Here is a 17,707-nt window from a genome sequence, read left to right as displayed (position 1 = left end):
AAATTCATATGTTGAAGCCCTAATCTCAAATGTGACTGCTTATGGGAATAAGGGTCCCAGGAGGTCATTTAGGGGAAATGAGGTTGGAAGGGTGAGGCCTAATCTGATAGGACTATGGCTTTAGAAGAAGAGGAAGAGATCTCTGTCTCTCTCTTCATTGTGTGAGGACACAGTGAGAAGATGGCCTTCTGCCGCCTAGGACAGAGCTCTTACCAGACACCAGCCTTGCAGGCACACTGATCTTGGACTTCCAATCTCCAGCACCAGGAGAAAATAAAATTCTCTTGTGAACTCATTCCATCTTTAGTCTTTTGCTACTGCGGCCTGAGCTAGCTGATACAGGAGCCGAGGCTCCGGATCCGGATACTTACTGAATGCTGGCTCTTTTACTTCCCCAGAGGCATAACTTTGAGCAGGTACTTGCACTCTCTGTGCCTCAGTTTACTCCTCCATGAAGTAGGGAAAATACTGTCACCTATTACCTAAGGCTGTTTTTGAGGATTATATAATTCAACATTTGCATAGCCCTTATATGATAAGCTACAAAATAAATGAATTATCATGATTACAAACCCCAAACATATTGAATGTGTACCTGCAAACACGGTCAAATCATCCTGGCCAACAACAGAGTCCAAACTCCCAACAATTGTCTTTGGGACATTCTCCATACACAGGACATACTTGCCCTTTATTCTTTAAGATGGGTCAATCTCAAATGATACTTTCAGAAACTTTCTTTATAGACTCAGTCTTCTCTGATAGATGTAGTTTCAGGAGGACAGAACTCTTGTTTTTCTTTGTAACCTACATAGTCCCTTAAGAAAACAGTTGATACATGTTGGCTGAAGGAAGAAATGCTGATGGGAGACATGGAGGGAAGGAGTAGGAAGGATACAGAATATTTTATTGAATTCCTAAAAAATCTCCAGATATTCAAAATACATGAATTTAGGCTGACATTAAAGCATATGTACATCTCATGTAGAACGCACAGCGAGGGAACAAAATGGCAAGAGCACAAACTAAAGAAAAACCAACACCAAATTTGCATTTTCATAATTCAGCCTTAAATAGAACTTTGTGCCATTAAATAAGTGTCTTACTTCCTACCAGTAATGGTCAGATAGGAAATCATCAGACATTTTTTGAGATTACCATGATACTTCTTAGAATGTCTTTTTAGATTAAATTTAATCATTACAAAAGGATTGCTCAGTGTCCATATTAAAAATAGAAGTACCGTATCATAACAAAAAATATGTTCCTAGCATCTCAAAATGTTAAAGTAAAAATCCTATTCAGCCAAATTTCTACTAGGAACCTCCACTTGGTTTTCAAAATAACAACAGCTATTTATATTGTATAAAAACTTACATTAACCATACAATTTACATTCTGTTTAGGATTCTGAAGCATTTGTAATATATTCAATATATTCAGTAAATGTCTATTAGGACCCCCTGTTTCATTTTCAAAATAGCAATTGCAGGTATGCAGACTCTATAAGACTTATATTGCACTGTTATTTACATTCTAATGCATTATTCACAGGGACTGAGAATTTATCACAAGAAGATGGCCCTGAAGTTAAAGCGGCAGCTCTTTTAGCTATGAGTCAGCCAAGTCCAGATAAAGAGGGCTGGGACATGGAGAATAATTCACTGGAATCATCTTTGCTGGATTCTTCTGTAGTTTCAGGTATTTGGAACCTGCACATATTTTTACATATTTTCCTAATTACTACTTCCAGGAAAATCATTTGGTGCATTGATGACATCAGGATCTGTTAAACACGGGGAGAAAATTTGGGCCTTGGAGTTTTGTGTGCTTTTTATTAAAATCATATAGCCATAATTCTTTGTGGCTAAAATGTTTTCAAAACTAATGCAATATTAATATGTTATGAATATGAACATGAACACCTTTGGTTCTAATTTTACTTGATAAGATATTCATGGTCTTTGTGATGTTTTAAGTATTATAGCATATATATTTCATAGTTTTCAAGGTACTTTCAAATCTATGAGTTTGATTCATCCAAAGCTCTGAGAATTAAAAAGGCCATTCATTATCTTTTCCTTTATTTTATAGACTGGGATGTCTCAGAGAGGTTCAGCTGGGTTGTAGAGACCAAACACAAAGCTGTAGGAAGGACGATGACAAGTGTTAAACTGGGGTTGGTTTGATTTGCAGTAACTAATTGGTGAGAGAACTATTTACCACGAGGGCCACCTTTTTTGATACAAAATGTTCCTGGAAGGATCAAGCTAATTTAATTACATTCCCCTCCCTAATCTGCTCTTGATAGGGAACTCCTCTCATCCCTTCTCCCCACCAAAGGGCCAAATTCTATTTTCACCAGAAATTGTCATTTAAAAGAAATAATTTTTAAACATGTGTGGTGTGCTAGTAAATGTTTAAGAAGTAACTCTCTGGGGAGAAGAAGGGAAGTCCTGATTTGTAGCATTTGCCGGCCTTCACCATGCAAATATCCCCCCTAAAGCCGATGACAAGCCTCCAACCTAATGTCCCTGGGTTGGGAAGAGACAGGCACTAGCTCACCATTGTATTGGCATTTCCACCATACAGATACGTGGGCATAAATAGCCTCAACGTCATAGATAATAGTGAAATCCAGGAACACGATTAGGAAGGGATGAGTTTAGGTATTCATTACCTTTGCTTTCATATACTTTAATTGTAAATTTATATAACTTTACTTTTTAAATGTCTGTGCTTAACAACCTGCTCACAAATTCCTGAAATTTTAACAGTTGGCTTTTGGGAGCCTAGCTAAGCTGACTCTATCATACCACTGCAAAATTTGTTCTTTTTTTTTCTCCTTTTTTTCTTTTTTTAAGTAATCTCTACCTCCAAGGTGGGGCTTGAACTCACAACCCTGAGATCAAGAGTCACATGCTCCACTGACTGAGTCAGTCAGGCACTCCCAAAGTCTACTGTTTTCTACTCAGAAAAGTAATGTAGCTGCATTGCAGGAAATTTGGAAAATGTGAAAACCTATAAAGAAAAAGTCACCCATCCTCCCACAACGTATATATATTAGTCTTAGCAGTTGCGTATCTGTCCTTGTGATCTTTTTGCCTAAGTGGGTGTTTATACAAAGTGGCATTTCTCCTGTGTTCATTAGATATTCTTCTGTAGTATGTTTTTTATTTATTTTTTCTTAAGATTTATTTATTTATTTATTTATTTATTTATTTATTTATTTATTTGAGAGAAAGAGAGAGAGAGAGTATGAGTGGGGTGACAGGCAGAGGGAGAAGCAGACTCCCCTCAGAGCAGGGATCCTGACATGGGGCTTGATCCCAGGACTTCAGGATCACAGCCGACAGAGCCACCCAGGCGCCTCTATAGTATGGTTTTAATGACTTAATAATAGTTCCATTCAGTGGATGCTTTATAATTAATAAATCAGTTGTTAAATATTTAGGATGTTTAAAAATTTCTACATCATGATAACTCCTTTCATATCTATGTTTCAGTTTAATTCTTAAAAACATATTATGGGATGCCTGGGTGGCCCAGCAGTTAAGCATCTGCCTTCGGCTCAGGGCGTGATCCCAGAGTCCCAGGATCGAGTCCCACATTGGGCTCCTTGCATGGAGCCGGCTTCTCCCTCTGCCTGTGTCTCTGCCTCTCTTTCTGTGTCTCTCATGAATAAATAAATAAAATCTTTAAAAAAAAACACATTACATAATTGGAACTTCTGGATCAAATGATGTTTACAATCTTAAGACATTTCATACTTAATGTCGAATTAACAGTATAAGAGAGAACAGGTATTTCTACAAAATATTTTTTTTTCAAAACTTTGCTAATTTGGTATTTTGCTACTTAAATTTGAGTTTTTTGATTCCTAATGGAAAACCTTTTTATAAGCTTATTCTTTTTGTTGTTTCTAATAGTCTGTTTTTCTATTACGGTATTTATATTATTCTTGCTGTTTTATGTGAACCATCTAAATATATAGGATAGCAATCCTTTGTCATAAATAGCACCGATATGGTTTATAGTTTGCCTGCTATTCAGGCTTGAGCTTCATTTATTTATTTTTTTAATGCAATGCTTCTGCTGCTTTGCTGTGTTTATGAATCATTGGGAGGAGTGGGTCTTACTGAAATGTGTTCTGATTCAGTAGGTCCTGTGTGGAGGCTGAAATCTGCCTTTCTCACACGCTCCCAGATGATGCTGTACTGCTGGTCCTGAACCACACTTTAACTCATGAGGTTTAATATATAGAATAGCAAAAACCTGAATTCCAGAGGACTTTTTTCTTTTTCTTTTTTTCATTTGAGCAGCTGCGCTTTCTTTCAAAAACCATAATCTTACAAGAATGTCAAAATCTATTTTCTGAATGTGGATATCTCACATTTTAATAAACTTCCTTAGTAGGGTACCTGACGTCTCTGTGGGTTACTGACTATTTTCTAAATCCACCCTAGAAAGAATTGAAAACAGGACTGAGATTGGCAGATGATCCTGTATCTCAAATGAGAGTTTTGTTTTGTTTTGTTTTGTTTTGTTTTTTTATCAAGGGTTGCCAGCAACGCATCTTGTCAGCCTGTAGTTTATGTATCTCTGGAGGATTTTGAGTCTCAAAGTGAACAAAATTAAAGGCAAAACTTTAAAAATTTTCTATTTTCTTACTGGTTAGTGTAAAACAAAGTTTCCTGTTGTGAAAAAAAAATCTGGATCTTAATAATGAACTTGAAGAATAGAAAAGTTTCTTTTTTTTCTCTTGTGTTCCCTCCCTTCCTCCCTCTCATTTGCCCTCTGTCCCTTGCAATTCTTTCATTGATCAAATATTTCTTTAAATACTACATGCCAGACATGCCCTGTTCAGTACCGCAGGTACAGTGAACAAACGTAACAGAGATGGCTTCTTGCTCCCGCAGAGTTTCTTTTTTTTTCTTCTTCTTTTTTTTAAAAAAGATTTTATTTTATTTATTCATGAGAGACACAGAGAGAGAGGCAGAGACACAGGCAGAGGGAGAAGCAGGCTCCTTGCAGGGAGCTTGATGTGGGACTTGATCCCAGGATCCCAGGACCCCAGGATCATGACCTGAGCCAAAGGCAGATGATCAACCATTGAGCCACCCAGTGCCCCTCCTACGGAGTTTTCAACAGATGAGTATGTCAAACAGCAGTCTGCGTATAGCTGCACAGTAAGTGCTAGTAACCGTCATACAGTAAATGCAAGCACAGCCTATTAAAATATGTACTAGTCTGAGAACATGTGAAAGTATGTACACTGTACAGTGATATGAGGACCCCACCCAATTCACAGACTTTAATGACCTCTCCGTGTCTGGACTTCCCTGTGGACTTGGGAGCCAGTCAGTCCAATCCCTTCTGGCTCTTTTCAGAACAGTAACACAGGGTAACTTATTTATTAAAATGTAGTTCCTTTGCTTTAGGTCTTAGACACCACTGCCGAGAGATGCTATGGTTCACTCCAAGTGTTTGTCTATTTTCTTATTGTTCTCCAGAACTAAGAATCACAGATATAAATAACTTGTAAAGTACCATTAGCCCAAGAAAGTTACTGGTGTTCTTTTGATTGAAGTTTTTGTTGCAAAAATTTACAGTAGAAGGATTTTGCCTGTGCTGGCATCCTTTCGTAGAATTAACAATCAAAATAAAGAGGAAAACATCCCATAGTCTGCAATATGCATTTGCATAATTTTGTTTTGTGTGTCTTGCCAGTATTGACAATGTATAATCTTTATTTTGAATTCTAATATATAGAGTGAAGATTTCATATACAGCTCAAATATAGTCAATGCTACCAAAGTAGCATTGAAAGAAACTTCTTGCTTAAGCTGCACACATTCTATAAATATGAATTTTCATATGCAGAAAGAAAAAAATGTGACTCGAATTATTTCTAATTTTAAATTGACTCCTCTAATTTTTATTTCTGAACCAGTTTCTAAAATATTTTTTTCAGTGCATAATAGTCGTGGTGCATACAAATGGTAATTATTTATAGTTTCAATGGAAAGATTCCTGATATGTTGTTTTTTTAGCCCTTTTTACTCCTCAACACACCTGATGGGCAAGATACACTGCCACAATAACAGTAGCCCACTCTGAAACCAGTTTTAATCACATTTCTCCTTCACCCTCGGGGTGATAGATCAGGATTCCCTAGTAGGTGGCTCTGGAGAGTCATTTTGTCATGCCTCCCATTGGGGACTGGCATTTTTCTTCCTTTCTCTTTCAACTACTTCCCATTAAAAGGTGGTTAATAATGAAGATTCACCAGTTTTTAAAATTTGCCTTATCCAAATTAACACAATAATTTCTATAGGCTATTTGAATAATTCTCAGACTATTGGTAGAATTTTAATGCTATATATTGTAATTCTGCTTTCTAAAGTCACTGGTCATCTCTTTAACAAGAAAACATTGGTCTGTGCTGTTTCTCCATACCACACCACCCTAGAAGACATCAGGGGGGACACATTCATTTTCTTATGTTGAAAACCTTTTAATTACAAAGTTATCTGGATTATTTTAATTCTATAGGCTTACAGTAAAATTGATTGTACAACCATTTTTAATTTAGTACTCTGCTATTACTGCTTTCTCAAAACAAGTAGTTCTTTGACAGTAGGCTACTTTAGGAATTAATGTCTTGTAATAAAAGTAAATCAGATGAGATCCAAACAAAGTAAAATTTTTATTTATAATGAACTTACTTTTATGCAGAGTTTCGCATAAAATCTCCCAGACTTCTTTTATCGTTCTCTGTTGCATCTTCCTGTTATGAAACTAGAAAATGCAAGTACCTCAGGTTGGCCAGCAGAGGGCGCCTTTACATTATAATGGAATTCACTGTTCAGCGTGGAAGGTTCTAATGTAACTGTAGAGTGTGCCATGTGTGAATATACAGTGCGCATGACTGTGAATGCATGTGTATATTTTGATTTATATATTCGTTCACGTGAAGATTTTAAAATTCCACCCCAGCTAATGAGCTTACCAACCTGCTTGTTTTCAGACTTTAATACCTTCTTTTTCATATTCCCCCATATGTTCCACTCCTTAGGTTTATCCGGTGACATTATGCTTTGGAATATATTGTGGATATATTTTGCATAGATCATGTTCTGTAGGAGGGGTTTAAAAATTGACCTTTATAAAACAGCCTCCTTCTCCCTGTCCCAATCTGTTATAGCACTTTTTTTGTTGTTGTTTTGTTTTGCCTTTTTATAGACCAAAGTCCAATCTTAGATTTGGTCTATACTAATTTCTGTAAAAATGCCACAAAATTTATCCTTGCACTTGAGGACCAGAATAATGTTTTATGGCACCAGCCTCTAGAAATTTAGAGATTTTTAGAATCTCTAGAAAAAAAAATACCATATAGCACTTGAGACCTTCATGGGAAAGATAATTGATATAGCAGCATACGATAAGGTTATGTCAGAATTACCCAGACTATTACAGGATTGGTTAGATTTCAGGTCCTTTACTCCCTTTACTTCTATATTTTGCTAATTTTAGTTACATTAATTATTGGGAACTAGAAATGCTACTGAGGCAATCCAAAAGGCAAATATTAATTTGATCTGAGAAAGAAAAAGAGAGAGAGAAAGATGACAAGAGAAAGAAAGATATGCTGAAGTCAGCGTCGGCTGATGTTTTATGTAGGTTTGTATTTTATTCGAAGAAACCTACCATCTAGGTTAGTTATAAGACTTCCACTTGCTTAATAGTTCTATGAGGGTTATTGTTCATCTCTCAGGATTAAGGGCATAGGTATTTTGACAGAAAGAATCTCCCGGTATACAGCTAAGACATGCTGCCTTTATTTTCATGACATCCTTTTATGGCTACAAGCCTAAAGCTTTTTTTTTTTTTTTTTTTTTTTTTTAAGCACCTTTTTTAACAAAGGCAACAATTTTAATTTTGATTTGATGCCTAGGCCTTACCTTCTCTGTTTTTGCATGTGAATGAGCACTAGAAGCCAGAGAGTGAGTTGGGCAGGTCTTATTATACAGAGAACCAAGTACCAGGGTATTGCCCTCACCCTCAAGGAGTTTATAACCCAATCATCTACCCAGAATGAAAGAGAAAGTGTTAACAGATAAGGAGGGAAGACTTGGTAAGGAAGGAAGACATAGAGACAGCCTCCCCTCAGGAGGAATCCGAGACATCCGTTCATCCGGTTCTGTGTTGGATCTGTGCACGGTGGTGTCAAGCAGCATTTTCGACCGCATGGGCAGTATGGGCAAGTGAGTAGGTGTAGGAAAATTCAAAATATGTTTAGGGCGGGAGTGTCAATGAGGGGGGGCTCTGCATATGTGGGAGCAGGCCTTTTATGGAAAGTCTCCATACTTATACTCAGTTTTGCTATGAACTTGAAACTGCTCTGAAAAATAAAGTCTCTACAAAATGAATCCAACTATAATAAATACATAAAAATCCAGCTGTAGCAAACACAGCAAAATGATACAAAAAAAATGTGTGTAGAGGAATAGTTTGATTTCGGGGGAGGGGGGGAGGTGGTAGGAGATAAGTCTTCTCAGATCGATGAGAGTTAATTGGTTTCTCTGTGGTTTTTATAAATGATTTCCCTATGGAAAAAATACTCTTCCAAGTTTATCATTCATTGTTTGGACAATTATGAAATACTAGCACAATGCGTATCCGATCATGTCAGATGATGACTGTAGGAGAGTCCTTCATAGGAGGAATGCATACTGTGGGGAGCTGGAACTGGCTTCCACTGGCTTGCCAGAGCCAAATGCACACATCTCTTCTCAGCTCCACTCTGTGACATCACGCTGGTAGCTTGAAATCAACCCTGGCGGGAATATTTACACCATGGAAATTAGCAGATACTTTTAAATCATGTCTTGTTTTATTATTTTTTTTTTCCTCAAAGAGCCCACCATTGAGCATTTACCAGGACATTCTTAGATGCATCTCTCCCCATACTTTTCTCACATTTGCTTTAAGCCTGCTTAACTTGAATAGCTCTTCCTGCGGGGTGCTTACCAGGCAAAGAAGTTTCCAATTCATCTTCTATCTTGCCGTCACTAACCCCTGTTACTGCCAAGACTTACTTCCCATGTGGTCATCTGGCTTTTCACTCATAACTGATTTACTCTGGGCCTTTTTTACCTCTGTTACTGACTGGCAGTGAATGAATGGGACACTCTAGTAGGCATGGTTATCCCCACAACCCTGTATTTTAATAACTATTTTTATATATCGAGACCCAAGTCCAAAGGCTAAAGGGTATACATGATACAATGTAAGCCAACACTATTACTTACACACAATTCAAATTTAATTCTGACTGAAACATTTCAGCAGTATAAATTCTATAAACAGGAGCAAGGAGCTCCATGGATAGCCATGTGGGCCTGTGGCTCTAGGAGAGTTTTTTCTCTTTGGGGAACTCATTTCCTAGAAGCTTGGATCCAGGAGAGAATATGCAAGGTGGGTGGAGGTGGCTTCTCTCCATTCTGCGGGAACACATGTTCCCTGGCACAGAGAGCAGAATCTGACAGACCAAAATGTGAGCGTGTGTGTGTGTGCGCGCGCGCACACACGCACAAATCCATATACATAGAGCTGAAAATAAAAGTCATCTATTTCCTCTCAAAAAAGATTAAGGATAAGTTATTTCAAAAGAAAAGGAGTGTTTGAGTGTTAGGATACTTTGCATTTCAGAAAAAAAAAAAAAGACAAGAGGTCTTAGCAATGTGTCTGATCCAATTATAGGAGCCCACAGAAAAGCACAGAAAGATTCAAAGGAACCCACAGTAGGAGAAGATTCCAGAATAACTTTATTGGTGGTCTTGAAGAGCTTGGCTAGTATATCTCAATGAGACAGGAGAGGAGGAAGGGAAAAGAAAGAGGGTGATCAAGATGCATCTTAGTCCCAAATGTACTCCTCACAAGAAGCCTGCTTTTTCCATACGGACAATACTCAACTGTTGTTCATTTTCAAGTATCAATAAGAGCTATTGAAAAAGATAGGACCTGAAGAAAGAAAGAGACAGGAAGAAAGAGTATTAGTAGTAGGGAAGTAAGCACACTTAGGAAGAAGCCTCTGAAGTCTTTGTGGGTGTGCCCATACGTGCACACATGTTTGACTCTTCAGGGGTAGTCATCTACATTCCAGACCGTGGGGATTATGAAACCAGGCAAAGGGAATCGCTAAATATGCGAAGCTAAAATGCATTACAAGGTCAGAACTAGAAAAAACATGCAAGTACCGTGACAAGTGAAATTAGACCATTGGCAGACCTTGGAAGCACTACAGTCTCTGGCGAATGGGATCTGCTGGTGCCCTTCTTTCTCAACGTCCTCAGGGGCCCTGGCCACTTGCGCTGCTTCCTGCTCTAATGCAAAACCACTTTTCCGCAAAGAGAATGTATGACAGCCTGAGGCAAGGGGTGAAAAAGAAGAAATATTCTGTGGAGTGGGAAATATATCTAGGCTAAAAATAGGAGGGATATTACCTGGCAGGAATAGAAGGAAGAACCAATTTGTAATCTGACCTAATGAGGCTTAACCCTTAGGTTGAATAAACAATGTACTTACCAACTAATTGTTATAATAGCATTTTCCAGCAGAGGGCATACTTTACATTGAAATAGATCTAAAAAGGCCTTCCACCAAGAGGTTGGTTTTCTTTTCCTTTTTTTTCATTTGAATTTTTTTAACTTCAATATTTTTGGTTTCTAAATGGTTTAAAAATATTTTAAAGTATTTAAAGTCTAGAAGATGTTAAATGTGAAATTTCTCAGATTCTGTTAATATTTCTGTCTTATTAGTGAAAGATTCAAGTTGTGATTGAAAAATGAGGCATTTTTCCCATGGCTAATGGACTGGTCTTAGACACTATCATTGTACGCAGAACTGTTCTTTTTTTGTGCTGTTTACAAAATTAATACAGAAAATCCTATCTTTTAATTGGATGAGTATAGTTTTCCTTCATTCCAAAAGAGTTTGATATAAATAACTGCTTTTTTTTTTTTTTAACAGAAATTACCAGCATTTTCTAATCTATTTTGTAGCCAGCTTTGGTAATTTCCCAAGAGGAAATGACACCTATATAAAAGTTAACTAAACTTATTATATAATATAACTCCAATATTCAAAGCCCATTTAAGTAGCAACTTCATGAGAATTTAAGATTTGTTTCTCTTCAAGATTCATTTCCTCTATCTAACGGAATCATTCTCAAAATAAATGAGAAAGTAGAAACTACTGTCTATATTTTAAAAATTTTAGGAAAACAAAGGCTAAGTCACTTGTTAGCAGTGGCTGAGATCCGGTCTGGAGACCGATCTGTTTGACTCCATGGCACAATGTTCTTTTCATGGCAACACGCTGCCTTCAATTGACTATTTTATCTGATCTATTTTAAAATCATAGACATGACTTTGTTCATCAGGATATAAGTCCAGATTGACATACTGTGAAAAAGTACAAGGAATGAAACAAAATAATACTATATAAATCAGTTGCAGGAATTCTTGGCTTATAACTTATAGCTTGGATTAATTTTGGCATCATAGAACCACTTCATCTGACTTCATGTGTATGTGTGTTTATGTGATTTTTTAAACATAGTTTCTTTAAGTGAATGTAGCAAGAAAATCTCTGGGAAAGACATTCTTAATGTTATGGAAGATTCAATATATTTTCTTTTATTATTAAAGTTATTTCCTTTAGTACTTCTCTTTCTATGAAATAAAAGAAATTATATGAAATGCATAAGAATTTGCTGCCTAGGAAACAAAATTATTTTTGTGTTGAGAAAGTGGAGATTTTATATATCCTCAAAATGACAAAGAAATAGACCTCTATATATTCATTTTCATTTTCATAATTATCTCTAGCAGAATTATTCCAATTAATTTTGTTTAACAAGGATGGAAGAGCTCCTCTTTTATCTGCATGCAAAAAAGTAAATTTCAAAATAAATGTGGATGTTTAAATGTAAAGTAAACAAAAGTCTATCGACGAAATCAGAAATGTTAGCAAAATAATACAATCTCTCTACTTTGTTTTTCCCCCTTGGGAGATAAACTGTTTCAAGATTGATAGAGAATTTGACATTACCATGAAAATGACTATATGCTTTTAAACAACGACAACAATAATCAACTTTCATTTCACTTAACACTTGGATATAGGATTGTTTGCTTGTTTATAAAGCTTCACACAAATCATCAGCCATGATTGGTATCAAATAAAAAGCACTAGAATACCAGGCTTGGATTCAGAAGATGAGGACTCCTAGCTGGGCCCCATTCTAGCTGTGTGATCAGTATAAATCATTTAACTTCTCTGGGCCTTGTTTTTTCAACTGTAAAACTGAGGTGATAATGAGTATCTACCACATAGGATGTTGAGGTTTAAAGTGTAATATACATCTGTGAAGGCACTGAGCCCAGTGTCTTCCCGACACATTGCAGATTTGTTTGTAAGATCAAAATAATCCATATAATAAACTTAATTAATAATACCCTATTTTTGGTAGCAACTTTCTTTATTATTTATAAATTAATCATGCACATTGCACTAAATTAGCTCCCCTAAACTTATCTATGTTAAAACAAAGCATGGAGAAAACCTCAATTTTACATATATACAAAGTAGTTTTAAGATTGTTGGTTAACTGCTAGTGGTTAGAAAATGCAACGAAAATCAAGTATAATTTCCACTTGTGTTATGCATAAGTAGGAAACTTAAAGATACAGGGTTGGATTTTAGATAATACTTATCAGTATTTTTTAGTATTTTTAGTATTATCTTCAATTCTAATACCATATTTAAAACAACAAATGAAACGCATGTCAAAATTTACTTTTTTTTGCTTCAGGAGTCTTAGTCTATATTTCTAGATCTAGAATTATCCTTGCAATGACATTTTCTCCATCTCATTTTACACCTTGCCTTTTCCTTATAAATCATATTCTCTTTTCATCAGTACATCTGCCCAAAACGTTCTTCTACTTGACAGTTCTATCCCACACTCGCCTCTAAGCTTCTAACAAGGCATACCTCTGGGAATTGCAAAGTGCCATATTTAAAATCTCTCAGTGAGATATACAGGTTTTCCCGTGTGATCATAAGGGATTCCTCAAATCTGAGTTTGAAAGCTAATCTATGACAACTGGTAGGCACAGTATTTTCACATTAGTATATTTATGTTGTGCTAATATACTTAAACAGTATGTATGTCCATTGAGAATTTTTCTACAAATTTCTTATCAGCTTTCTCTTAACTTTTAAGAAAGATGCCATCCATACATGTTTGATCGGCATTGGCTATGATTACGTTATATTTCCCACTGACTAGGCTTATCCAAGTTGGAAGGGAGATGTCACAGATGTTGCAGATGCTCCCGGAGTACTAGTCAGCAATAAAAAGGAATGTTCCTGATATAAACAACGTGGATGCATCTCGAACATCTTATGCTATGTTAAAGAAGTCTAACAGAGGCTACATACTGTGTGGATCCATTTATGAGACATTCTGGAGAAGGCCAAACCATAGGGACAGAAACCAAATCAGGGACCCCTGGGGGACAGCAGAAGAGAAATGACACCAAAGGAGCTTGAGCGGACTTCCGAGGTGACAAGAAAATCTTGTTTGTGATGGTGGTTGCAAAACTGCATATATTTGTCAGACTCATCAAACAAACCTACCAAAGAGAACAACCTAAAAAGGGATTTTTGCAGTATGTAAATTATACCTCAAGGTACCCACTTAAAAAAAAATAAGTGGTTAAGGAAAAGGAGATACTTGTAGTTTTGAGGAGTTGTACACTGTCTTTTTCCAGAGAAGTTTTATTGATAATATACTATGTGCATTTTTCAACCATTTCTATTTCTAGCCCTAAATGTGTGACACTCAGATTAGTTTTAAGTAGCTCAAGGCTACCTTCATGTAATTTATTCAATGAGTTTGGGAGCTTGAGCATGAAATGAGAATTCTGAAACAAGTATAAATATTATGAAATGTCATTAATTGTAGGAAGAACATTATTTAATGGAACTCCTACCCTCATAATATGCCAACGACCTAATTTTTATTTCATTTTCCAGTCATCAGCAGTTAAGCTACAGTGCTAAGAGCTTATTGTACCTAATATAATTTAATGGTTATCAAATTCTAGGAGGTGAATTGTACTATCCCCATTTTAAATAAGGGCCAGCCAGGCTCAGAGCAACCTCAACAGCAAATTTCACAAGTCCTGATTCCAGAGCCAACGTTTGTTGCCATCTTTCATTTACGTTTACCAGTTTCACGATAGTTCTGATCCTTGTGGATAAGATTGCATAAGTCCTTGGCAATAAACTGTAAAGAGGGAAGTCTTCCCTAGAGAGAAAAAAAGACTTTCAAAAGGCATTGATACTGAGTACTGAAAACCAAACATCAGGATTCACAAGTTAAGAGAACGCTCTTGCCATTCATCTTAACCGTAACTTTTTGATGGAAGCTTAATTTAATTGTAGTAAAGGAATACATTTATTTCCAACCTCATATAAGCTTCCAGTACAACTGCAATGCCAGGCTTTAATGAGATTCTTTTTGAGCACATTCTCTTTGAGATTTTAAAGTTATGCTTATCACTGAACTGTTATTTTCATAACCAATCAATAGAACCGTGTACTTTAATAATTTTTTAAACCTTATTAATTCCCTACCATATTGTGTTAAAATAACTCAGTGGTTACTATAAAATACTTTCTGTTTCAGTGCCATTATCAAGCCTAGATTTTCTTTTCTTGGACAAAATCTCCATGTGGGGGGACAACCAAAGTCATCAATGTTTACAAGTTTGTGTTTGCTCTCATATCAGATGTACGATACTTCAAGTAGGTGTATATGTTTGATTCACTACCCGCCAGCTGCTCATCCATAGTAGAGTTTTTAATTGTGGCTTGCCAGAAACTCTTACCTTTTATTCACAATTGTCTGGGTGTGCCTTTTCCACTTGCATTGAACTGTATGTACTGTGTGCTGTAGAGGTGTGCAGTTAAAATACGTTTATTCTCAGAAATATTTTAAAAATATTTTAAAATGTTTTCCTTTGCAGAATCAGACACAAGTTTGGCAGAAGGAAGTGTCAGCTGCTTAGATGAAAGTCTTGGACATAACAGCAACATGGGCAGTGATTCAGGCACCATGGGAAGTGATTCAGGTACTGCCTAACTGTTGTGTAAACCTTAAAAAGTGTGAAATAAGACGCCATATAGTGGAAAGCATGGGGGCTGTTCATACCCTCCCTAATGTATTTATGCAATTAAAGCAATTCTTTTCTACAGTTGAAGTGGTTTTGGAACTTTGCCATTCACTTTCTTTAAAAGTACAACTTATAAAAGTCTTAGAATCAAGCTCTCTAATTTTTGATCTAGTACTTATCTTTTTGGTGTAGATAAGAATATGCATATTGCACATTCCATAGAATCAGGTCATCTATTTTATTTATGCTATCTGTTTCTTAATTTGACTGCATTTAAATTATGTATTCAGTTTGGAACATGTGTTCCCAAACTCTACTTTTTAATTTTTTTAAACTAAAATACATTTTAAATAAAAAAGTTAATACTATCAATAAGATAATTGTGACTCTAGATTAACTGCAGGTAACAAGAGTCCTTTTATTATTTATTTATTTTTTAAAATATCCTTTTATTTAAATTCAATTAATTGACATATAGCATAGGTACAGTTCAGTGATTCATTGAGTTGCCTATTAACACCCGGTGCTCATTCCATCACGTGCCCTCCTTATTGCCCGTCACCCCGTTAACAAGAGTCCTTTTAAAATGAAAAACTAAAAATTACACATGTAGTTAAAAGAGATTCAATTGTCTAAATATCTCTGGCATAAAAGTAGAGCTTCCAAAATTATTTCTGTCACTAAATGAGAACTTTATTAGGTGTTTCCCTAATGCTCTATTAGTTGGATAGCACACCAGCAGTAAATGAGAGGGCCTCCTCCCAGCCCCACACTTCAGCAATATTTCCTGTTACCGGATTGCCTAAATTCTGTCAGTATGGTCGATTTCATATGGCCTCTTTCTGTTGTTTGAGTGTGTAATTCCAATGATTGCTACTGAACTAGAATGTTAACATTTTCTAAGAGCTGATAGATCCTCGCATATCGGTTATACACCTTCTTATATTTGTTCTGTGTGTTTGAAATATTTCACAATTAAAATTAATGATTATAAACGAACAAAAAATGCTGTGTAAAGTGGCCAGCTAAGAATCAGTAGGAAACCGGCAAATTAGGAAACACAAAGTACCTTGTTACTCATTTGTTCTGTGATTGAGTTGTAGAAAACACTTGGAAAATATTGTGAACTTCAGATTCCCCCGCATTGTCAGGAGAATTCTAGAAATTTAGTCAGGAGAATCCTAAAGGGACAAAATCGTTTACATAAAAATGGTCATCTGCCCTAAAAGCTTTCCAAGATTTTAAAAGGTTAATTCATTTTCTGTTCACTGCACTCAGTGTTTATTAACTTATTGCCCTGTGCTTTTTTCTGTGGCTTATATTTGATTTTTCCAAACTTGTTATACAGTTGTTAGATTTAATAATTAACATTTCTATTAAATGTTATTGATGTTAGAACTCAGAGTATGCTCTAGCTAATATTTAACATCTTTATGGTTGTTTTAAGTTTCTGGACCTCATCCTAATTTTTGTTTGTCTAGTAAGGGCTTTTCAACAATATTCATTCCTTCAATAAATATTTAATGGGCATGCTCTATGTACTGGGCATTTTGTCTATTTAGAGCTGCTAGCAAATGTAACTATTTGCTGATTTTCAGTCCTCAATGTGGCATGAAAGACGTGATAAATCTGAACGCAACCTACTTTTAAAAAGCAAATACATTTTCAAAGGCAAATATATTTGAAGACAAACACATTTTCAGAGGGCACCCATTGATGGTCTAGATGAGGTCAGTGCTTAAAAACAGAGAATTACTTTGCACAGTGTGTAGTAAAATTCTGAATTTATAAAATTATGAAATTCCTTTCCCTCAGGTGCATGATATAGACCGAAGTAGAAATCAATGCAAAAAAAAATTGGATAAATTGCAAATTGGTGAACATATATTGAATTTCTGAAAAACATTACAATGTTTGGGATAATACCTTAAACTTTGAGGTTGACAAAAAGGGATTCTATCCCATATGTCCTTTCCACCTTCACCAATTATATAATGGGACATAAGGATCATGAATGTGACCCAATACTATAACATTATGTCCCTTCGTGGAAGTATTACATCATAGTAAAACATGATTAATGATGCTTTTAAAGTTTAAATATTCTAATTATGCTGTGGAAGGCTTTTTTGTTTTTCTGTCTCTCATTTTTATAGAGATATACCGCATCTCACAAAGTGGCAATATTTTTGGCAATACACATTGGCCTGATATGTAGAAAGTGTTTCCTTACTATTTTGAGGTAATACCTATTAATATTTGTCCAGCTGGAATGGCGTGTTTTTCTGTAGTTACATACTATAGGTAAAGGAATACTTTGTCGATTTCAAACACATGCAGTGACAGACCTTTTCTCTCCAAGAATAACTCAGCTGTCAAAATCAATGTGAGAATGAAATGTGCCACATGGTGTAGTTCCAATAAAATGTTATTATTTAAGTCCTATTTGATTTTAT

At 35.8% G+C, this 17,707-nt stretch overlaps 1 protein-coding gene across 1 annotated transcript in view; it reads left to right on the top strand.

The window, feature by feature from the left end:
- Window positions 1-17,707, top strand: part of IFIH1 (interferon induced with helicase C domain 1) — a 56,707-nt gene that overhangs the window by 12,377 nt on the left and 26,623 nt on the right. Inside the window, exons 3-4 of the mRNA XM_041773919.1 lie at window positions 1,555-1,701; window positions 15,105-15,209. Of these exons, the coding sequence (XP_041629853.1) occupies window positions 1,555-1,701; window positions 15,105-15,209 (252 nt within the window). The remainder of the gene's footprint in view (window positions 1-1,554; window positions 1,702-15,104; window positions 15,210-17,707) is intronic.

This window comes from Vulpes lagopus, chromosome 11 (genome assembly GCF_018345385.1).
Source record: "Vulpes lagopus strain Blue_001 chromosome 11, ASM1834538v1, whole genome shotgun sequence".
NCBI lineage: Eukaryota > Metazoa > Chordata > Mammalia > Carnivora > Canidae > Vulpes > Vulpes lagopus.
Note: the sequence above shows the minus strand (reverse complement) of the source record. Positions and strands in the feature narration are given on the sequence as shown.